General features: G+C 42.6%; 1 protein-coding gene across 2 annotated transcripts in view; it reads left to right on the top strand.

Annotated features, from left to right (window-relative positions):
• Positions 1-24,759, top strand: part of LOC145992633 (gamma-aminobutyric acid receptor subunit beta-4-like) — a 103,925-nt gene that overhangs the window by 61,701 nt on the left and 17,465 nt on the right. Inside the window, exons 8-9 of one of the 2 annotated variants that reach the window (XM_083129002.1) lie at positions 2,340-2,673; positions 11,556-11,836. In XM_083129002.1, the coding sequence (XP_082985128.1) occupies positions 2,340-2,673; positions 11,556-11,744 (523 nt within the window). In that variant the 3' untranslated portion in view covers positions 11,745-11,836. Of the gene's footprint in view, positions 1-2,339; positions 2,674-11,555; positions 11,837-24,759 lie in introns of those variants that run through there. The other variant, XM_083129003.1, reaches the window with a different exon arrangement.

Genomic DNA, 24,759 nt, shown 5'->3' with positions numbered 1-24,759 from the left:
TGTCAATTACATAATTCGTTGACATTTTCGTGTTGAAGACATGTATCTAGAAAGGAACAGAGTATGTAATTACATACAAATCCTAGCTCTTGTAATTAACAATTACAGTTTCACCCTCTGGAACAAATACATTTGCTGCCATAGAAAGAACAACATTGCCTTCACCTTTGATGTTTAGAGCTGCATTGTATTGCCTTTTGGTTAATTTAGAGACTTACATTCTGCGATTTGTTGTTTCGTAGAAGGAACCATAGAGAAAACAAAGCTCTGTTTCCTCCTCCACAACGATGGAGTAAAATAAATGTATATTCCTGCAAGCAGTTTTCCGAATGTCTTTCATGAAGCTTGATGTTCACTCGCTGCTCCATAGCGATTACTTAATGACACCTTTACACCTCCCTCACCACATGGCAGCATTATTCCCAGCATGTACATCGCAAGTTCGTAAGGTATTGATTTGATGCAAAACTTCGTAGCGTTTCTTTCACTAATTTGAGATGAACAAAATACATAAATTAATCAGAAATATATTTTCCTTCATTGTCTATGACTGTCTACCAACGCTGGGGCAGTTTTCAATTCAACGCCTGGTGAAATCAGCTCATTCGGGGTTAAAAGCGTCGTCAAGCCAAGTTTGAAGAGCACTTTCGTCACCATAGGAGCTTCCTTGAAGATTGATGGATTGAGAGCTGTAAAGGTAGCAATCCGAGGGCGTAAGATTGGAGGGAGTAAGGAGGATGTGGAATAACTATTCAACCAAGCTCCTGGATAACAGCTTTGTCATGTTAGCTTCAGTGACGACTCGTGGCTTTTTTGGAGTGTAGGAATAAGTTATGGTAAACCGAGGAAGGTTTGAAAAACGCGTTCAATTACAGTCACAGTATTTCTTGTACTATCCATTGCATTTAGAATGTTTGCTGCAGGTCCATGCACAAGGTAGAGCAAGGAGCCCCTGCCTCCTTGAACTATAAAATATTTAAATGCGAACCTATATAAAAAAACACGAAAATAACATTAACGATATTTCAGATTTTGCAATAATTTTGTTTCTGTCCCCCTTCTTGCTATCCTGTGGTTTGAGGATAATAAAAAGTGCTGCTTAAACTCTGAAATAATGCTAAATGCTTCTAAATTGTGCTAGAATTTATTATTAGTTTTTTTTTTCGGATAACTGTAACTACTCGACTTTTGAACTTTCGACTTTGGACATAATATTATTTTTATTTCCTGAAAACATCTTCCTTTCAATTCGATTTCCTTCTCCCATGGACTCGCGCTTGCGGATTATGATAGATTTCTACCATTATCTCAAATCCAGGATGCTAGGCGCCAACGAACATCAGACTGTGTTAGGTTTAGTACCATTTAGCTGGGGTTGGCAACGCTGATTGAGGAAAAACTTGCTGGTTCCTCATCCCTCGCTGATCTTCGCAACCTTCTCCCCCTCCCTTGCACTGCCTCTTCCACCCCCATCCATCTGTCTATAGGATGACCGCCGATGTTCCTCAGCGAGCGGCAGGGAAACCTATATGTCCATCGTCTTTGGGCAGCGGCTGGAGCGACCGAGAGCAGGCAACTCTTGACAGTAGCTAACCTAGATAATTGTACGTACATTATGCTCATATTTTTACAACATGCATTAATCTCCTAAAAAAGTAGAGAACTGGAAATAAGTATAGAATGAACTGTAGAAAGTTTCTCACTTCCTACATAGAGGAATCGCCCCTGGTTAGCCGAGTGTGGGTGTGCATTATCGTGTCGCAGCACTTGATGTCCTGGCCTACTCGCTGATTTGGTTGTTTTCATTTAAAGCGTGCGGTATCCTGAACCTTACCCATGGAATGCAAATGTTGCAGGATGGTTGAATGGTCACTGTTCATCACATTTGCTAATTCTCGAGTCGTGTATCCTCGTGGATAAAAGCATTCAAACTGTCTTCATTAAAGTCCGATGGTCCTCCTGAACGTGGAGAAACGCTTAAGTAAAAAATGCACTTTTTTAAAAACCATTTTCTTTCCCTGCTTTCCCTGTTGGCATTCTCCCTGTACAAGGGGCAAATTTTTCGAGCCGCCTGCGCTGCCTTTTCCCCTATGTTAAACTCAGACAGAAGAATATGTTGGAAATGTTTCTTTTTTCCACACTGAACACTTATTGTTCTTTAGCCCATAAATAACACTGTCTTTCTTCAAATCTGTAAAATTCAATGCGTATTTGAAGGTTGGACCACACTATACCATGAACACTTTGCTTCACGGATAAAATCCACACGTGGGCCAACATAAAATTAGTCTCATTATTTAATTGTAGGACTGTGTAACTCAAGACATTTTGTATTGCAGACTGACCTCTCCCAGCTCTATGAAGATGCAGCCCATGGAGATGTGGATTCTGATCTGCATCGTGTTCATCTTCCTGGCACTGATGGAGTACGGCGCCATCTTGCTCCTCACCCGCTTCGAACAGTCTTGGAACGAGAGCAGGACCCCCGCCGGAATGAAAGGAGACCAGGCACCCGACAGGACGAAGAAAAACGTCCTGGTCCCCTCCAAAGAGAAGGATTCGACGGCCGCTGTGAACCACGAGGGTTCTTCACCCCGCTTCGAGAATAAGATGGTGCAAACGTCTGAAGAGAAAGAGGTTGCTCATAGGAAATTCCTTCGATTTAAGTCCAAGGTAACTTTAGAGTAAGGTAAAGTTCCCCGTGCCCATATCACCGTGCCATGTGAATGTGGAGGTAGAAATCTCACACATTCACGAGCTGGAACATTTTTTTTAGGAGTGTTAGAACACCACGCTCTAACAATTATATCGTCCCTACCGAGACAAAAGGGGGTATCTTAAAAAAAATGGTAAATTGACATAAGTCCACCGGGGCTTTCCTCTTGGTACCATCTACAAAATACCGTAGTGGCGTATCGCAAAACTCAACGGATGAGACGATACGGTCTCCATGAGTGACGACGCATCTCAAAAAGTAAGCATTTGTCGCAAAACTGAATTGCGTATCTGGAGTTACTCGAACAACAACTCCCGGTGGAGGTACATAATGGTTCGGATCCCACTTTAAACGACCTCAAAACTAGGATGTGTCACTGTTTTACGTGGCATGAAGGACAGGGAAAAAGAGGATCATGTGAAATCACCACTTGCTTGAGAATGTAGCTCGAATATCTCAATGCCGCACGTAATATGAAAGAAGTATCTTTATTTGCGGATGGATGCTCTGAACAAAATAAGAATTCCATTGTAGTAACCATGTTTTTGCACACAGTATCGAGCTTGGAAAACATTGAGAAGATCAATGTTCTTTTTTTTAAACCTTACCACGGGCGGAACGAGGAAGATTCTGCACATAGTGCCATTAGCACAGCTATAATGCTGGTGATCTCTACGTGCCTTCCCAACTTATCCCAGTCTTCCGCCTTGCGAGGAAAAGAAACCATATATCGTACACACTCTCCAGACTTCTGACTTCCTCTATTGCAAGACCATGGCATGTGATATTCGCATACTATCCATCAGAAAAGATGATCAGGGAGATTCTGTTAACTGGACTGCAATGTGAGAGGCGATGGTGCAAAAGACTCTGGTGGAGTCATTCAGATCCTTAAGTCTGAAATAACGACTGCAAGGTAAACCAAATTGGCAACTACCATGTAAATTGTACTCTGAACCTCCTAAGGTTCCAAAGGACAAATATGATGATTTGATGTCCCTTTGTCACAATACCTTGCCTGTAGTCAGAGTAGCGGATTATGTCACGTTATTTGAATCCTTGCCGCATTGAAAACAAGACAATCTTGCTTGCAATAGTTTCTTAGATTTGACTATTTGTATCTCAGGGTCAAAATATGATGCTCTGACAGTTTGTCATTATGTCACTTCATAGTATTTGCGACAGAAGATCATATAGTTCAGCATGTATGTTTACCTTTATACAGGCGCGGCTCGTGCATAATTTTCCTGGGGATTCACCAAAATTATGCAAAGTGGACTTATCTAAACCTTTTGAGACACTACACGCTTTGGTTCCTAGAGATAGTACTGGAAAAATTATCAAATTTTGGCCGGTAGATTACTGACAAAGTTAATTTGCTTTATGTTCAGATAACAGTAACAGTACCAAGGAGAGTGTGTGTAGGGGGCGATCATTTTAAGTTAAGATTTTCGTATGGTACGCGTATTGTATTAAGGGGTATATCAGAATTCAGAAAATATTCTCGCCTCAATTTTGCCTCTTCCACTCTTGTCAACTCTTTTCTGGTCCCACCACTGTCAAATAGACTATATTATTGAAACTGGATCCTGAACCTACGGTTAAAAATACAAATCTCTGCCTGCTAAAATGAGTATGTATCAGTAATCGGCTAAATCAAAACGATTCGATTCTATTCTATGCAATATGTTAATTTCTCACACAGCAACAACTACACTCCTTCCAATACACAATCCACCTCACTCCACTCAACGTATCACCACGCCAAATATATTTCAATCACCACCCACGCACTTCAAAACAAACTAACAAGTATGGAGACAATGACACGTAACAAAGTCAATCGCGCGCGTCCTCTCGAACACCCTCTCGCGCTAGAGTATAACTGATCGCACGAAACCCAAACAACTTTTTGGTCGTCTTCTGACGTAAGTGCGAAATGCCTTCATTGTTAGGTTAGGCTTGAATAAATAGTAAATACTACACTTTTGGTCAAGCACGGTAAAGCCCCGAAAATTGCAGTGCATATATTCTAAGACAACTAAACCTAAAAAGCCTAACATGTCAACGAAAGCATTTAGTCTGACGTAAGAAGACCAAAAGGTTGTTTAAGTCTTGTCCGATAAGCGACCCCTCGTCGTCGCGCTATTTTTGACTTTTCGGCTCCTTCCACCTGCAGTGTTTCCATCTTAAAGAAGAAAACTCTGAGTGTGTAGGCAAGTTGTTTTCTATCATATTTATCTTATTTCTCCCATCATCTTTACATCTAGCTTTCGTTTGGGGTCACCTCTGCATATATATTACACCTTCTTCATTAATCTGATATGTCTTGTAAAATATAAAGACTACAAAGAGAATGCCAAATGAATTCAAATTGAAACACATAGTGCAACACTGGAAGAGAGAAGAGTGTGGTTCACTCCAGCTCTTTGGTGATCCTTCGAACTGCGCATGTCCGTTTTGACGCGACGACCTTCCTGGAGTATCAGACTGCATGTATTTTCGCCATATGTACGCGTCGAGCTTCTGCTAGCCGTCCTATGCTTTTAGCATGGTAGGGGTTGCCTTGCGAAGGTTCAGCGGAGGCTTTGCACGAAACGGGGAGCTGAGTGGCTCTGGCCCGCGGTTTCTCCTTCTCACTAAGAGAATTTGCCACTCTACGCTTATGAACATGTCAGTTATTGTTTATTTTGTATATTACTGGGGGTTCACTGCACATTTGCGCTATACAGCCAACCGCGCCTGCCTTTATATCAATATCGTTATGGCAATACCAAACATGTTCCAGTATTGTATTATGTACTTGAGGTTTATTGTTACTGTAAGTGTCCAGTATTATTTTCTTTATGGAAATTGCGATCTATATAGTGCCGTTGGAAAGCAAGGAATAATGGAAGAATATTTCACTTCAGACGGAGAACGTGCCCTGTTGGGGGCGGATACTACATTACTTCCCGAACGTTAAACGCCCCAGACTCCAAGTTTTTTAACCTTCGTTTATCTGTAATGGCGTCTTCAAAATGGCGGTCATGACGAAGATTCAAAACCTGAAACCTGTTAGTTTATTGCAGTTATTTATCATTCATCACATCATATTTTCACCTAATTTGCAGTTTATAACTGTATTTTGATAAAAAGAAATTAAAGACACCCACTTTATAAAAAATAAATTAGATAGGGCTGCCAATATGGCCGCAAAAAGTCTAAAAATAAACCTTTCAGCTATTTCATCATGTTTTGGATCAAACCTTATGTTTTAGATGTGCCTGAACTCAACGGTAGCATCCAAAATAGTGTCGGACTAATCCCATGAAATAATAATAACTGGAAAGACGGGAAAGTTGTTGGAAATGTTAGGTTAGGTTTCTCTGAGACAGTAAATCAAGACATGAAATATAACTCTGTAATTGCAAAAGAACCAGGAAATGACGTCAAATTGAACACCCAGGTCGTGTGCCACTTTTAACGTTATCTGAAGTGAAAAATCCACATAAGTAAGATGCTGAAATATATTCCACCCGTGTACCATCAATTTTACGAAGATATTAATAACACTGCGGCAGGAAGTGATGAGTCCGACACATACATATCTTTCAGTGAAGGCGAAAATGAATGATTGTTTGCGTGTTGGTGAAAACCTTTACAAACTTTTACTTTTTTATTGTTATTTTTAAAAGTAAAATTAATGTAGCAGTGTCAGTGTTGTCGTAAATGTTTATTATGTATTCCAATTTGTACCAGATTGTTAAGAATTGGAATATAACAATCACATGTTCATTATTAGTTTAAGTAGGTGTACTTTTTGTATTTTTTTAAAAAAAAATACTAAAATATTGTGGGTTACTTAATTGTTGCACTACATGAATACTTCTTTACTTAGAGCTATATGCAGCTGTTACACTGTAAAAATGTGCAATACACCAATTATGTTCCAGCTTTTGTATGGTGCAAAAATTGTGTAACACACAATTTTGGTATTTAATTACGGATTTTCATATTCATGTAAAGTGAAAAGATTTATATGATAAAATACCACCCTCAGTACATTAAATAGTTTTTATAACATTCATAGTTGATTTATAATGTACCTGTAACATTCAGTCAAATTCTCTAAAAAAACACACAACTTTTGGCTTACACCATTTCTGCACCAAACCCTTCAAATGTCTTCCAATACTGAAATAGGCCACTAGAAACAATAGAAACAACGAAACTTGCGGCAGTTCCCAGGAATAAAATGAGAATAAGATAATGCCTTTATTAAAGCGTATCATATGGATTGATTGGTTCATTTGGTGTTTTAAGTCCACTTTATGTACAGTAAGGCTAATCGGGACTGGACTTACAGTTTAAAGTGGGATCCGAACCGATATGTGCCTCCACTGGGTATCGAACACGGGACCCCTTCCTTACAAGAATCATATGGAGATAACCTCGTAATCATGAAGTACATTTAGGCAGTAAACGTCCAGTCTATATAATGAACAAATCCAAACTTACATACATGAATATAATAGTAAATATTATTTTTATTATAAATATTATATATACACAGGGTGACTGGTAATTAGATGTATTCCCTGAAATGGGTTAAAGTAGAGACAATTTGCAATAAATTTGACCATATGATACCCCGTCCGAAAATTAGTAGTTTTCAAGATAATCGAATTTCTATTGTTTTTTTAAAAAAAAATTACAATTTTCCACATAAAAAGATGAATTGAGAAAAAAAAACTGCTCATTGTATGGAACTTATTTCAGCGTTTTCTGATAGCTAACAAATAAGTGGTTCGTTGGAAAAAAAGTTTTCCCCAAATAACGATCACATGTAAGTATCGCGTGGGTCTAAACTTACAAGTGATGATAAAAAAATGCACTTTTAGTTTACTTGGAACGTATTAATAGCAAAAATGGTATGACACGAAGCGTACAAATTACTTAAATTACTTCCACGTGTCATCTGCTATCCAACAAGGTACAAATGTTGCTAACATTCACATTTGTGTACAAGAAATAATACTTCATTCATCTTCATGTGAATGGAATCAATGAACAATACAATTAAAGAACATTACACGTCTTGCTCAAAGTGGGCACCTCCGTTACGAATGCAGGCACGTAGGTTTTTACGGACATTTGGTCTCTTAACTCGTGATGTGATGGTGTCCTTGATGTGTTGACCAGCTGTTTAAATCCTCTCCCTGAGCTGTTCTTGCGAGTTTACCGGTGTCTTGTCATGTCGCTTGAACGTTCACGGTCAGCTTCATACAGGGTTATTAGATATTTCAAGTTCTCGTGTAACTTTCTTTCTTGTTCCAAATTTTGCTCCGCTCTATATACAGGGTGTTTCAGAGCGACCCAGACACTACCTTTTTCTCGTGAACGGGAGATCGTATCAAGTTGAAACAAAAAAATGCACTATTAAGTTGGGCCCAAAGAATCCGGAGAAAGTATTTGCAACAGCCCGAAAGCCACCCTTTGTGGTTTTAGTGGGGGGCACATACCCCGTTCGTGCAATTTTCAATTGGGAAGGGTATGTTTGGAATGCAGATTCGGAAAGGCGGGGAAACATTTGTCTATACCACCTACTGTTTTCTGTGTAGAAAATGGTTTTGCAAAAAGAGGAAGATGAGCCAAATCGAGTATACAGAGATCAACAATTAAGATAAGTGCAGCACCATAACAGTTTCGGAAAGTGCAAGACACAAGCTTTCTAACGATATGCTACATGATGATTGCGAGACTAAAAAAAGATGAAACCGCGTGACCCAAAAAAGGGGGTCTAAAGTTAGGGAAGTACTCGAAAATTTCAAATGACAAGGGGGATCGAGTAATAAATAAAGATCACAGAAAACGAAACGTGAGAAGGATGCGAACATGATTTTGTAATCCACTGACCGGTTTCAAAATGGCGACCAAAACAATTCCGACCCCTGAAGTTGGTGTTCCAAAGTGAGGAATTACCTAAGTAAATAGCAAAACACAAACACTGGACCGAGTACATAAGATTGTACAAACAATTATGGTAATGGGTTCGCTCTTGAAATACCGTACTACTGCAGGCTTTGTTTGAGCTGCAACTTTGATCGTCCTTCACATTTTCTCCAGGCGTAGGACTGGCAACGAATTGTTTACTGTCACCCACAATAAGGAATTCGTTGGCGTGTTTAACGGCTGCTTCGCCAACGAAAAAGGTCCTTTTCTCACAATTGATTGCCAAACCATTGTTTGACTGTTTGACAAGAGAAATAGACCTAACTGAAATCATGATAAGGAAAACGAAAGAGTAATCAAAAAGCAATGTACAACAAAAACGAGAAGAATAGGTAAAGCACACAGTGTGATGCACATTTACCAACTTACAGTAGATGTTCGAAATGTCTTCCCTCGGTCTCAATGCATTTCCGCACACGGACACTGAAATCATTGTGTGCTGCAATAACTTCTGCCTCACTAATCTGCGCTCGATCATGTCGTTCCTCGTTGTAGGGTGATTTTGTTAAACGATTTCTTTCATTCGTCCCCAGAGGTAATAATCTAAACATATTAAGTCTGTCTGGTGACCTAGGAGGCCAGGACATAGGCCCACCTCTACCTACCCAGCGACCACGAAACATTGCATTCGCCTGATTCCTTGCTGTCAGCTCAAAATGTGCTGGGCGCTGGCAGCCATATTGTTGTAGCCGCATGTGTGTTCTGGTGTGTAAGGGGACGTCTTCGAGAAGACTGGGCAATTGTTCTTGAAGAAATGTGCGGTACACAACACTCGTAAGCCTCGCTTGAAAAAAATGAGGTCCAATTATTCGTCCGCCGATGATTCCACACCACACATTCACAGACCATCTACGTTGATGATCAACCTCTTGTATCCATCGTGGGTTTTGAGAGGCCGATGTTGTGCCGATTTACCTAACCATCACTTTTAAATGTAGCCTCGTCAGACCACAACATTTCGTCAAAGAATCGAACATTTGCATTCACTTGAGCTTGAGCTTGAGACCATATGCAAAAGTCTAGCCTGCTTTGAAAATCAGTTCCGTGTAGCTCTTGATGCAAGGACACGTGGTACGGATGAAATCTGTGATCCTTTAAAATATTTCTCACTGTACTTGCGCTGACACCAGAATCACGAGCAACTTGCCTGATACTCACGTGAGGATTGAGATGGAAGGCTGAAAGTACACCAGCAGACCTCTCATCTCGAACGGGCCGAGCAATGCGTTCATGTTTGTGACTGGTAGAAGGCTGAACATTGCCCCTTCTGCGTACACGATCGGCAAGGGTGCGAAAAACATGTCTTGAACGATGTTCCAGATCGGAATACCTTGCAGTATACACACGAGCAGCAGCAGAACTATTTCGTTGGCACTCACCCAACACCATGAGCATATCAAATGCTTCTTCGTTCGTGAAAGGCATTATTAGTATACATTTAACAATTTTCCACTGCAAATTAAGTACAGAAATGCACACTACCCGCGAGGAATGCACTGTAGAATGTCCTGAGGTACCACACAATGCCTTCGACGATGCAACCACTTGTAACAGACAACGGTGAATGAGACCAAGATTGGAGGGACGTATTCGCGTTATCAGTGGAAGCACACTGGAACCGACTGCTATGCAGGAGAGCTCGTCACACTTCGACCCGTGATACTTCCCGATTGCCTTTGTTGAACAGGGTAGTGGGGACAGCGTACGTGCAGTCAAATGGAACTGGACGCACCGGCAATTGGCGTACTTTGTAATTTGTCGACTGGGCCAGCATGCTGTGTTGTGTACTGCAGCCTACCCAACACGTGGGCTTATGCTTATTCCTATTCGTATACAATGGACCTGAAGTTCTACTCACTGCATGTTGTACACTCACAGAGGCATGTACTACTACGAAACCGCAAACATCTCACCCGGACGTTCAGTACACTGACATTACATGTGACGGGTGGCATGGTCTGACAATGATAGCGAACCAGTAACCATTTAGAAACCTTGTCACGAATAAACAGCTGGCATTCTTTGTACAGGATCTTATGTACTCTGTCCAGTGTTTGTGTTTTGTTATTTACTTACGTAATTCCTCACTTTGGAACACCAACTTCAGGGGTCGGAATTGTTTTGGTCGCCATTTTGAAACCGGTCAGTGGATTACAAAATCATGTTCGCATCCTTTTCACGTTTCGTTTTCTGTGATCTTTATTTATTACTCGATCCCCCTTGTCATTTGAAATTTTCGAGTACTTCCCTAACTTTAGACCCCCTTTTTTAGGTCACGCTGTTTCATTCTTTTTTAGTCTCGTAATCATCATGTAGCATATCGTTGGAAAGCTTGTGTCCTGCACATTCCAAAACTGTTATGGTGCTGCACTTATCTTAATTGTTGAGCTCGGTATACTCGTTTTGGCTCACCTTCCTCTTTTTTTTGCAAAACAATTTTTTACACGGAAAACGGTATGTGGTACAGACAAATGTTTCATATGACAATCGTATTTTTTCCCCGCCTTTCCGAATCTGCATTCCAAACATACCCTTCCCATTTAAAAATTGCACGAACGGGGCATGTGCCCCCCACAAAAACCACAAAGGGTGGCTTTCGGGCTGTTGCAAATACTTTCTCCGGATTCATTGGGCCCAACTTAATGGTGCATGTTTTTGTTTCAACTTGATACGATCTTCCGTTCTCGAGAAAAAGGTAGTGTCTGGGTCGCTCTGTATATATATATATATATATATATATATACATATATACACACACAGACACACACACATATATATAGTATACCGTAAAGCAATATTTTAAAATGCTGTGTAGGGAAATAAATATATTCCATATATTTTTCAGGCTTTTCATGAAGCCTCGAAGGAGAATTCTTACGGTTGCTACTCAAGGCTCGGGAAGTTCCTGGCGACTGTGAGAATGTCGGACAGAGCAGCGACTATGGACCTCTGCTCCTTGGTAGCTTTCCCTGCGCTCTTCGTCCTATTCAGCCTCATCTACTGGATCGCCTACGTTGGTTACGTAAGGTGTTAGCCCGCTTGATGTAGGTTCCTATTCCACCATAGTTCAGTGTGCTGGGAAGTGTTGAAATGTAACAATGAAAATGTGTATTTATTAATGGTGCGTAGTAATAAACACAAATTTGAGTAAACTAGAGTGGTTCGTTCAGCAACAATACCTTGTTTGTGGTGACTGCTGGTTCGTGTCTGATCTGGGTGTCACGATTTATTGATTGATTTGCTTTATATTTCTTCGTTTTTCTGCATTTTTGTCTAATCGCGACGATGAGGATGAGTGATGATATGATGAAATTGATGAAGGGATACACACAGAGAACACCCATGCCCAGGTCGGGATTCGAACCCGTGATCTTTGGCCTCGTAGCGCGCTGTGCTAACCACGGAAGTGGGCAGTCAGTGTCTAGATGATTGTGGTTCTTGGAGCGGATGTGACGTCACACCTTTCCTGAAATTTACCAAATATTAGCGACATAAGGGAGTATGTGAATTTAGACATTTTGACAGTGTTTGAATACTTACTTTTAGAAGTAACTGTTCTACAGTTACTGGTACTTTAAAAATATATTGATATTACAGTGAGTAATAAATCAAAATTTAGGACAGGCCTCAAACAAAATAATAAAATTTGTCTGTTGTTAACTTCCGATCTAATTTTTCACCAATTCATTCATTACTTAAATAGACTAAAATAAGGTGAACAAATTTTTGTAACAACAAAACGGGACATTTTTCATATATTCCTGGACGAAAAACGGGACGGCAAAATGTACACATTTAAAAATAAAACTATTTCGTCATAAACAATTGAAGAGCCAGAGGGAAAAACGATGAATGTCGATTTTTCGCCCATTTTGAGATCGCAACGCCATCTGATAGTTCAGAAGCTGTACTATAAGAATGAGAACGGCCTTGGTTGGGAAACGATGAGAAGTGCCTGAAAAACGCATTATTATTTTGGCATATATTAACGCACTTATGAAAAGAAATACTTTGTTTTTCATTTCCTGGCAAATTGTCTCGAATGAAAGTAGATAGTAAATATGCCTTTGAGGCCAATTCTGATTTCTTGACCAAACGACCACAAAAAGTTGAAAAACTCACTTTCTCTCCCTGTTCCGCGCCTCATTATTGCGCTGACGATGTTTCACGGGCGCAGAAAAGCAGTGATGAGTGAAAGATGAGCTCTCATCCTCTCATCCTCTCATCTTCTCATCTTCTCATCTTCTCATCTTCTCATCTTCTCATCCTCCAAAATGTTTGTAGATCGTGACCTTTGTAAACCTCTCTCGAGAACGATGTGCCACACACATACAGACACACATACACACATACACTCACTTTCTCTCCACGTTCGGCGCCTTATTTATTGCGCTGACGATGTTTCAGGGCGCAGAAAAGCAGTGATGAGTGAAAGATGAGCTCTCATCTTCTCATCCTCTCATCCTCTCATCTTCTCATCCTCTCATCCTTGAAGGACCAAATGTTTGTAGATCGTGACCTTTGTAAACCTCTCTCTCGGGAACGATGTGGCACACACATACACTTATTTTCTCTCCACGTTTCGTGCCTTATTTATTACGCTGGCGATGTTTCAGGGCGCAGAAAAGCAGTGATGAGTGAAAGATGAGCTCTCATCTTCTCATCTTCTTATTCTCTTATTTTTGAAGGACCAAATGTTTGTAGATCGTGACCTTTGTAAACCTCTCTCTCGGGAACGATGTGGCACACACATACACACGCGCGCGCGTGTATCATTTTCTCTCCCTGTTCCGCGCCTCATTATTGCGCTGACGATGTTTCACGGGCGCAGAAAAGCAGTGATGAGTGAAAGATGAGCTCTCATCCTCTCATCCTCTCATCTTCTCATCTTCTCATCTTCTCATCTTCTCATCTTCTCATCCTCCAAAATGTTTGTAGATCGTGACCTTTGTAAACCTCTCTCGGGGGAACGATGTGTCACACACACACACACACACACACACACACACGCGTGCGCGTGTATTGTGACGCAAGCAAACAGACAAAATAATAATAATTGTTGTTTTTTAGGATTCCTGGCCCCCTGGCGTGGTGCCCAACCAAAAAAGTAAAGGTTTTCCCGTATGGCCTTCGAACGTAGAATTGATTGACGTGCGGGCGAATCTCTTCTGGAATGTTTTTCAATTCGTACATCTGACCATACATGCTATTCATCATCAATTTAGCTGTGTTCTGTTTGGCGTCCATTTCGAGCAGTTTGCCTGGCGGTAAAGTCTTATTGTTTTTTTTAATTTTTTGATTTTTTACGCAAGGCCATGATCTTGCGTATGCACGTGGCGTTTAGCGTGTCTCGTGAAAAATACACGTGAAGATCAGCTTCCGTACAACCGGCTGGATTTGTAACGCTGCGATAAACATCAACTTCCGTGCCGGGCAGAACGCCTGTTCCGGCGTGGAATTTGCGCCACTCCCAAGTTCACGTTGAAAGGGGAGAGGCCAGCTGCTACTTTGGCCATGCACATGCCCCCTTAACTTGCCCCGTAGGACATGTTCTGTTCTCTTACGAGAATTAATATAGTTTGTCATAGAACCCTCCAATTCATGACTTAGCAAAAAAAATCTGTTTGCGGATTCATCACGTACGCCTATATGTGAGAAAAAGTATGAATAGAACCTATGCTCGGAAATCCAAAATGGCGACCGGAAGTGGGGTTATCTTGGAAACAGTAAAACTTAGGAGAAATCTGTTTGTAGTTTCATCATGTACACCTATATGTGAGAAAAAGTATGAATAGAACCTATGTTCGGAAATCCAAAATGACGACCGGAAGTGGCGTTATCTTGGAAACGGTAAGACTTAGGAGAAATCTGTTTGCGGATTCATCACGTACGCCTATATGTGAGAAAAAGTATGAATAGAACCTATGTTCGGAAATCCAAAATGGCGACCGGAAGTGGCGTTATCTTGGAAACGGTAAGACTTAGAAGAAATCTGTTTGCGGATTCATCACGTACACCTATACGTGAGAAAAAGTATGAATAGAACCTATGTTCGGAAATCGAAAATGGCGACCGGAAGTGGGGTTATCTTGGAAACGGTAAGACTTAGGAGAAATCTGTTTGCTGATTCATCACGTACGCCTATACGTGAGTAAAAGTATGAATAGAACCTATGTTCGGAAATCCAAAATGGCGACCGGAAGTGGGGTTATCTTGGAAACGGTAAGACTTAGGAGAAATCTGTTTGCGGATTCATCACGTACACCTATACGTGAGTAAAATTATGAATAGAATCTATGTTCGGAAATCGAAAATGGCGACCGGAAGTGGGATTATCTTGGAAACGGTAAGACTTAGGAAAATTCTGTTTGCGGATTTTTCATGTACACCTATACGTGAGAAAAAATATGAATAGAACCTATGTTCGGAAATCGAAAATAGCGACCGGAAGTGGGGTTATCTTGGAAACGGTAAGACTTAGGAGAAATCTGTTTGGTGATTCATCACGTACGCCTATACGTGAGTAAAATATGAATAGAACCTATGCTCAGAAATCGAAAATGGTGAGTGGAAATAAGGTTATTTTGGAAACGGCAAGACTTGGAAAAAATATGTTTGCTGATTCATCATGTATGTCTATACATGAGTAAAAATATGAAGAGAACCTATGTTTGGAAATTTGAACGAAGCGAACAGAGAGATCGAATATGATGTGGACGTAGGCGACGGGTTTGTTCATCCTCACAGAGCGGACCTCTACCTTCAATTCGATGTGGTGAAGAAAGAAAGTGGAGACGCGTTTCCCGCAGCAGCAAACTTGATACTTGTGGACAACTTTGTGCCTCACCTGTTCTCGCAGGTGGAGGTGAGGAAACACAACACCGTCATCGACAGAATAGATTATCCAGGCATCACGTCGACGGCAGTGGGAACTTTGAAATTATCCAAAACGGACGCAGCGTACTACCAGGCCGGGGGATTCGAAGCGGGAACTAAAATATCGACGAGAAGTCACACGGTGCTCTTTCCCATGCGTTTGCTTCCGGGATTCTTCTCGGACTACAAGGAGATTATGTGGAAGAGAGGACTGAGAATCACGTTTTGAAGAGCTGCCAACAACAACGATGCACTGATGCACTGATGCGACGCAGTTCAACAACATACAGTTCGACATGCCAGATTTCATCGTAGTGCTTTTTCAGACTGGGAGGGACAAAAATCAGGAAAAAGATTCCAGGAAGTTCGACGACTGCAAGATCAAGAACGTTTATCCGAAGAACAGTAGAAACGAAGTGTTCCCGCACGAGAATTACAACCTCGACGTGACCAAAAACGATTACCTCAAACTTTACGAAGCGTTCTCGGCTTACAAACGCGTGACCGAGGGAAGCGTGGACATGTACTACACGCCCAGCGAATTCAAAGCATGGAGACCCATGACCGTCATCAACACATCTAAGAGAAAGAAGGTTGTGGTCAACGATCGAACCAACATCAAGATCGTCTGCGAGTTTCACGATGCCTTGCCCGAGGATATCCTATGTAGTGGAACGTGGAGAGAAACCTTGGTGATTTTTTCGAGTAAGATGTTGGCAACACTGCGAGAAAATAAGGCTTATGCCTTACAAGAGCAAACTATTAAGGCGAGCCTCACGGAGCCTTATTTTCGGTCGCAGAATTCTCCATTTGGGTCTACTAATGTTGCCAACTCACTAGGCCGTATCAATATTGCGCGCTCAAGCATGATTTAATTTTATTATATTTTCAGATTCACCACAAAACAAGGTGTTGACAGGCAGTGCGTATATATATTGTAAGAAGATGTTTTATTATCAACCTCTACTTCTTGCAGTACATCCTGGACACAGCGTTGCAGGTTAACAAAGGATTTTTGGTTAGTATATATTTTTTTTCTTAAAACTGTTCGGTTACTCGCTCGTTCCTGGCATCATACACAAAAGTTTTCTCCGCGATGAGGATGACGCTACACAGAGTGTCGGCAGGCAAGGCATCGTGGAACTCGCACACAATCTTGATGTTGGTGCGATCGTTAACAACCACCTGCTTTCTTTTAGATGTGTTGATGAGGAACATGGGTCTGCGAGCTATGAACTCGTTTGGATTGTAGTACACGTCCACGTTACCGGAAGTCACTCGTTTGTAAGCTGTGTACGCCTCGTACAGTTTCAGGTAGTCCTCTTCTGCGATGTTTAGGTTGTAGTTCTCACGTGGGAAAACTTCGTTCCTGCCATTTTTGAGGTAAATGTTCTTAATCTTGCAGTTGTCGAACTGGCTTGAATTTTTCTCCTGATTGTTACCTCTTCCTGTCTGGAAGAGTACGGCTGCAAACTCGGGCATGTCGTACCGAATGTTGTTGAATTGCGTGGTTACGTCAAATTCGAAATGATTGCCGGAAGCAGGTTTTTGCACACACTGGTAGCCATAAAACTGAATGGACACTTGAGGATTCTTCAGGATGTCGGCTTTGTACTTGAGAGCATAGTTTGATTCGTATTCTACCACTGGCACGCGCAGCTCCATGGACCTTACAATACACTTGGCAGCGTCGGGTAGTGTGTTGGGAAGCAAGGTAGTCCCGTCCGGGCCCAAAGTGCTGTATCGCATCAGTGCGTCGTTGTCGTTGGCAGCTCTGCGAAAAGTGACGCGCAAACCACCCTTCCACATGATCTCCTTGTAGTCCGAGAAGAAACCGGGCAGCAGACGCATGGGAAACAGTACTGTGTGACTTTGAGTTTTGATTTTTGTACCTGCTTCGAATCCCCCTGCCTGGTAGTATGCTGCATCGGTCTTGGAGAGTTTCAGTGTTCCCACGGCAGTCGAGGTAATCCCGGGGTAGTCAACCCTATCGATGACGGTGCCATGCTTTCTAACTTCCACCTGCGAGAATAGGTACGGCACAAAATTATCTACGAGTCTTAGGTTTGCGTTGGCAAGAAATGCTTCGCCGTTGTCTCTCTTCACTACATCAAACTTGACGTACAAATCAGCTCTGTGAGGGTGAATGAATCCATCCCCGATGTCCACATCGTATTCTATCTCTCGATTCGCTTCGTTAAGCTTGGCAAACGTGCGACGGTTGGGAGGGAAGGACTGCAACTCGTAACTTTCGATTTGTTCCATGATGGCTATTTATTATATGTTAATCTCCACGACGGCAGTGGTCGCGGCTCCTGCAAAATCAACCACCTCCCCCTTTTTGTTTGCCACTGCTAATTCTATGTTGTCTATGCGATTACGAGATACAGGAAAGTATATCGGTGGGGAGGGTGTGTAGATAATTGGCTCCATGAACTCAGAGTTTGGTTTGAACGTAGCGATAATACCTGTCTACTTGTGACTCCCTGGGATGCCGTCAGAGGATTTGGTGATCATACCTTGATTATTTTTTACAGAGCAGTTTGGGTAGGTTGTTATTTATAGACCCCACCCCAATTTTTTTTTTGTTTTGTGTTCATGGCGATGGTCGTACCTAATGCGGCGACTTGTTTGCCCAGCGAGACGTCTCTGCTGACGAGTCTCCTGAAAGCTGCGTGCTCTAATTTTCTGTCAGCATCATGACGTACATCGAGATCGGTATTGGTATTGTAGGCAATATCGTGATTCTTGCATGCAGCATCCAGGGGATTCACACCCTTGTCGCCTCTTTTTAGTCGCTGTTCGAGTTTGGTACCGGGGCCGCGGTACTGGTAACCTGGCAAGTGCATCTTGAAGGGTAGCTTGTTGATGATGTCGTTCACGAGACCTCGACCTTCGGCCACGTTCCAAAATTTCGGAGGTAGGGTGTTGATGATTTTGATGAGGTACCCTATGCCTTTGTCGTCATTCACAATGAAGTTGGCAAGCTTGGAGCTAACCATGTCCACAATTCCTACCTTCTCGTTGCGAAAGTTGCTGTTGCCTGCATTCTCCTCTCCTGCAATAACCAACAACCTGTCTATGAGCTTGCGCACGTCGTCAACCCACACAAACTCTTTGGGCAGGTTGTTGTAGAGTTTGACGCCGCTGCCTGTTTTGACCTGGTTCCATATCGGCTTGATGAGGTTCTTGTATTTTTCGCCGCTGCTAGATTTGACGCGATTCTGCGTAGCGTCGTTGTTTTGGTACAAGGCATCCGTCATGATCAAAATTTCCTTGTAACTTTGGTAATCTTCGTCTGTGTAATCTCTTGGCTGCTTTTTTTTTGGTGATGAGTTCCCACAGTCCAACCGTACCGGGATACCTGTTCCAGCTGTTTTTCTCACCCAAATTGACTTTCACGTTGTCACCCTCGAACGTGACTTTCGATTTTCCGATTTTCCAAACCACGCCCTCGTTGAGTTCCATGGTTGGGTACAATCCGAAAACCTCGTTTTTTCTCGAACTAAACTCAACGGCCTGTTGATCAATCAATTTTCGGAACGTTGCTCTTCTTGCTGGAACAGTGACGATTTCGGATTCGCGACGATCGACATGACGAGGAAACCCAACGACGGAAAATACAGAAACAAAATTAACGACTTTCTAAACGTTGCAACGTTTAGAAAGTCGTTAATTTTGTTTCTGTATTTTCCGTCGTTGGGTTTCCTCGTCATGTCGATCGTCGCGAATCCGAAATCGTCACTGTTCCAGCAAGAAGAGCAACGTTCCGAAAATTGATTGATCAACAGGCCGTTGAGTTTAGTTCGAGAAAAAACGAGGTTTTCGGATTGTACCCAACCATGGAACTCAACGAGGGCGTGGTTTGGAAAATCGGAAAATCGAAAGTCACGTTCGAGGGTGACAACGTGAAAGTCAATTTGGGTGAGAAAAACAGCTGGAACAGGTATCCCGGTACGGTTGGACTGTGGGAACTCATCACCAAAAAAAAAGCAGCCAAGAGATTACACAGACGAAGATTACCAAAGTTACAAGGAAATTTTGATCATGACGGATGCCTTGTACCAAAACAACGACGCTACGCAGAATCGCGTCAAATCTAGCAGCGGCGAAAAATACAAGAACCTCATCAAGCCGATATGGAACCAGGTCAAAACAGGCAGCGGCGTCAAACTCTACAACAACCTGCCCAAAGAGTTTGTGTGGGTTGACGACGTGCGCAAGCTCATAGACAGGTTGTTGGTTATTGCAGGAGAGGAGAATGCAGGCAACAGCAACTTTCGCAACGAGAAGGTAGGAATTGTGGACATGGTTAGCTCCAAGCTTGCCAACTTCATTGTGAATGACGACAAAGGCATAGGGTACCTCATCAAAATCATCAACACCCTACCTCCGAAATTTTGGAACGTGGCCGAAGGTCGAGGTCTCGTGAACGACATCATCAACAAGCTACCCTTCAAGATGCACTTGCCAGGTTACCAGTACCGCGGCCCCGGTACCAAACTCGAACAGCGACTAAAAAGAGGCGACAAGGGTGTGAATCCCCTGGATGCTGCATGCAAGAATCACGATATTGCCTACAATACCAATACCGATCTCGATGTACGTCATGATGCTGACAGAAAGTTAGAGCACGCAGCTTTCGGGAGACTCGTCAGCAGAGACATCTCGCTGGGCGAACGGTCGCCGCATTAGGTACGACCATCGCCATGAACACAAAACAAAAAAAAAATAGGGTGGGGTCTATAAATAACAACCTACCCGAACTGCTCTGTAAAAAAATAATCAAGGTATGATCACCAAATCCTCTGACGGCATCCCAGGGAGTCACAAGCAGACAGGTATTATCGCTACGTTCAAACCAAACTCTGAGTTCATGGAGCCAATTATCTACACACCCTCCCCACCGATATACTTTCCTGTATCTCGTAATCGCATAGGCAACATAGAATTAGCAGTGGCAAACAAAAAGGGGGAGGTGGTTGATTTTGCAGGAGCCGCGACCACTGCCGTCGTGGAGATTAACATATAATAAATAGCCATCATGGAACAAATCGAAAGTTACGAGTTGCAGTCCTTCCCTCCCAACCGTCGCACGTTTGCCAAGCTTAACGAAGCGAATCGAGAGATAGAATACGATGTGGACATCGGGGATGGATTCATTCACCCTCACAGAGCTGATTTGTACGTCAAGTTTGATGTAGTGAAGAGAGACAACGGCGAAGCATTTCTTGCCAACGCAAACCTATGACTCGTAGATAATTTTGTGCCGTACCTATTCTCGCAGGTGGAAGTTAGAAAGCATGGCACCGTCATCGATAGGGTTGACTACCCGGGATTACCTCGACTGCCGTGGGAACACTGAAACTCTCCAAGACCGATGCAGCATACTACCAGGCAGGGGGATTCGAAGCAGGTACAAAAATCAAAAACTCAAAGTCACACAGTACTGTTTCCCATGCGTCTGCTGCCCGGTTTCTTCTCGGACTACAAGGAGATCATGTGGAAGGGTGGTTTGCGCGTCACTTTTCGCAGAGCTGCCAACGACAACGACGCACTGATGCGATACAGCACTTTGGGCCCGGACGGGACTACCTTGCTTCCCAACACACTACCCGACGCTGCCAAGTGTATTGTAAGGTCCATGGAGCTGCGCGTGCCAGTGGTAGAATACGAATCAAACTTTGCTCTCAAGTACAAAGCCGACATCCTGAAGAATCCTCAAGTGTCCATTCAGTTTTATGGCTACCAGTGTGTGCAAAAACCTGCTTCCGGCAATCATTTCGAATTTGACGTAACCACGCAATTCAACAACATTCGGTACGACATGCCCGAGTTTGCAGCCGTACTCTTCCAGACAGGAAGAGGTAACAATCAGGAGAAAAATTCAAGCCAGTTCGACAACTGCAAGATTAAGAACATTTACCTCAAAAATGGCAGGAACGAAGTTTTCCCACGTGAGAACTACAACCTAAACATCGCAGAAGAGGACTACCTGAAACTGTACGAGGCGTACACAGCTTACAAACGAGTGACTTCCGGTAACGTGGACGTGTACTACAATCCAAACGAGTTCATAGCTCGCAGACCCATGTTCCTCATCAACACATCTAAAAGAAAGCAGGTGGTTGTTAACGATCGCACCAACATCAAGATTGTGTGCGAGTTCCACGATGCCTTGCCTGCCGACACTCTGTGTAGCGTCATCCTCATCGCGGAGAAAACTTTTGTGTATGATGCCAGGAACGAGCGAGTAACCGAACAGTTTTAAGAAAAAAAATATATACTAACCAAAAATCCTTTGTTAACCTGCAACGCTGTGTCCAGGATGTACTGCAAGAAGTAGAGGTTGATAATAAAACATCTTCTTACAATATATATACGCACTGCCTGTCAACACCTTGTTTTGTGGTGAATCTGAAAATATAATAAAATTAAATCATGCTTGAGCGCGCAATATTGATACGGCCTAGTGAGTTGGCAACATTAGTAGACCCAAATGGAGAATTCTGCGACCGAAAATAAGGCTCCGTGAGGCTCGCCTTAATAGTTTGCTCTTGTAAGGCATAAGCCTTATTTTCTCGCAGTGTTGCCAACATCTTACTCGAAAAAATCACCAAGGTTTCTCTCCACGTTCCACTACATAGGATATCCTCGGGCAAGGCATCGTGAAACTCGCAGACGATCTTGATGTTGGTTCGATCGTTGACCACAACCTTCTTTCTCTTAGATGTGTTGATGACGGTCATGGGTCTCCATGCTTTGAATTCGCTGGGCGTGTAGTACATGTCCACGCTTCCCTCGGTCACGCGTTTGTAAGCCGAGAACGCTTCGTAAAATTTGAGGTAATCGTTTTTGGTCACGTCGAGGTTGTAATTCTCGTGCGGGAACACTTCGTTTCTACTGTTCTTCGGATAAACGTTCTTGATCTTGCAGTCGTCGAACTTCCTGGAATCTTTTTCCTGATTTTTGTCCCTCCCAGTCTGAAAAAGCACTACGATGAAATCTGGCATGTCGAACTGTATGTTGTTGAACTGCGTCGCATCAGTGCATCAGTGCATCGTTGTTGTTGGCAGCTCTTCGAAACGTGATTCTCAGTCCTCTCTTCCACATAATCTCCTTGTAGTCCGAGAAGAATCCCGGAAGCAAACGCATGGGAAAGAGCACCGTGTGACTTCTCGTCGATATTTTAGTTCCCGCTTCGAATCCCCCGGCCTGGTAGTACGCTGCGTCCGTTTTGGATAATTTCAAAGTTCCCACTGCCGTCGACGTGATGCCTGGATAATCTATTCTGTCGATGACGGTGTTGTGTTTCCTCACCTCCACCTGCGAGAACAGGTGAGGCACAAAGTTGTCCACAAGTATCAAGTTTGCTGCTGCGGGAAACGCGTCTCCACTTTCTTTCTTCACCACATCGAATTGAAGGTAGAGGTCCGTCTGTGAGGATGAACAAACCCGTCGCCTACGTCCACATCATATTCGATCTCTCTGTTCGCTTCGTTCAAATTTCCAAACATAGGTTCTATTCAAATTTTTACTCATGTATAGACATACATGATGAATCAGCAAACATATTTTTTCCAAGTCTTGCCGTTTCCAAAATAACCTTATTTCCACTCACCATTTTCGATTTCTGAGCATAGGTTCTATTCATATTTTACTCACGTATAGGCGTACGTGATGAATCACCAAACAGATTTCTCCTAAGTCTTACCGTTTCCAAGATAACCCCACTTCCGGTCGCTATTTTCGATTTCCGAACATAGGTTCTATTCATATTTTTTCTCACGTATAGGTGTACATGAAAAATCCGCTAACAGAATTTTCCTAAGTCTTACCGTTTCCAAGATAATCCCACTTCCGGTCGCCATTTTCGATTTCCGAACATAGATTCTATTCATACTTTTACTAACGTATAGGTGTACGTGATGAATCCGCAAACAGATTTCTCCTAAGTCTTACCGTTTCCAAGATAACCCCACTTCCGGTCGCCATTTTGGATTTCCGAACATAGGTTCTATTCATACTTTTACTCACGTATAGGCGTACGTGATGAATCAGCAAACAGATTTCTCCTAAGTCTTACCGTTTCCAAGATAACCCCACTTCCGGTCGCCATTTTCGATTTCCGAACATAGGTTCTATTCATACTTTTTCTCACGTATAGGTGTACGTGATGAATCCGCAAACAGATTTCTTCTAAGTCTTACCGTTTCCAAGATAACGCCACTTCCGGTCGCCATTTTGGATTTCCGAACATAGGTTCTATTCATACTTTTTCTCACATATAGGCGTACGTGATGAATCCGCAAACAGATTTCTCCTAAGTCTTACCGTTTCCAAGATAACGCCACTTCCGGTCGTCATTTTGGATTTCCGAACATAGGTTCTATTCATACTTTTTCTCACATATAGGTGTACATGATGAAACTACAAACAGATTTCTCCTAAGTTTTACTGTTTCCAAGATAACCCCACTTCCGGTCGCCATTTTGGATTTCCGAGCATAGGTTCTATTCATACTTTTTCTCACATATAGGCGTACGTGATGAATCCGCAAACAGATTTTTTTTGCTAAGTCATGAATTGGAGGGTTCTATGACAAACTATATTAATTCTCGTAAGAGAACAGAACATGTCCTACGGGGCAAGTTAAGGGGGCATGTGCATGGCCAAAGTAGCAGCTGGCCTCTCCCCTTTCAACGTGAACTTGGGAGTGGCGCAAATTCCACGCCGGAACAGGCGTTCTGCCCGGCACGGAAGTTGATGTTTATCGCAGCGTTACAAATCCAGCCGGTTGTACGGAAGCTGATCTTCACGTGTATTTTTCACGAGACACGCTAAACGCCACGTGCATACGCAAGATCATGGCCTTGCGTAAAAAATCAAAAAATTAAAAAAAACAATAAGACTTTACCGCCAGGCAAACTGCTCGAAATGGACGCCAAACAGAACACAGCTAAATTGATGATGAATAGCATGTATGGTCAGATGTACGAATTGAAAAACATTCCAGAAGAGATTCGCCCGCACGTCAATCAATTCTACGTTCGAAGGCCATACGGGAAAACCTTTACTTTTTTGGTTGGGCACCACGCCAGGGGGCCAGGAATCCTAAAAAACAACAATTATTATTATTTTGTCTGTTTGCTTGCGTCACAATACACGCGCAC

This window comes from Lepisma saccharinum, chromosome 9 (assembly GCF_977018435.1).
Source record: "Lepisma saccharinum chromosome 9, izLepSacc3.1, whole genome shotgun sequence".
NCBI lineage: Eukaryota > Metazoa > Arthropoda > Insecta > Zygentoma > Lepismatidae > Lepisma > Lepisma saccharinum.
The sequence above is the reverse complement of the archived record's forward strand: the minus strand, read 5'-3'. Positions and strand labels throughout refer to the sequence as shown.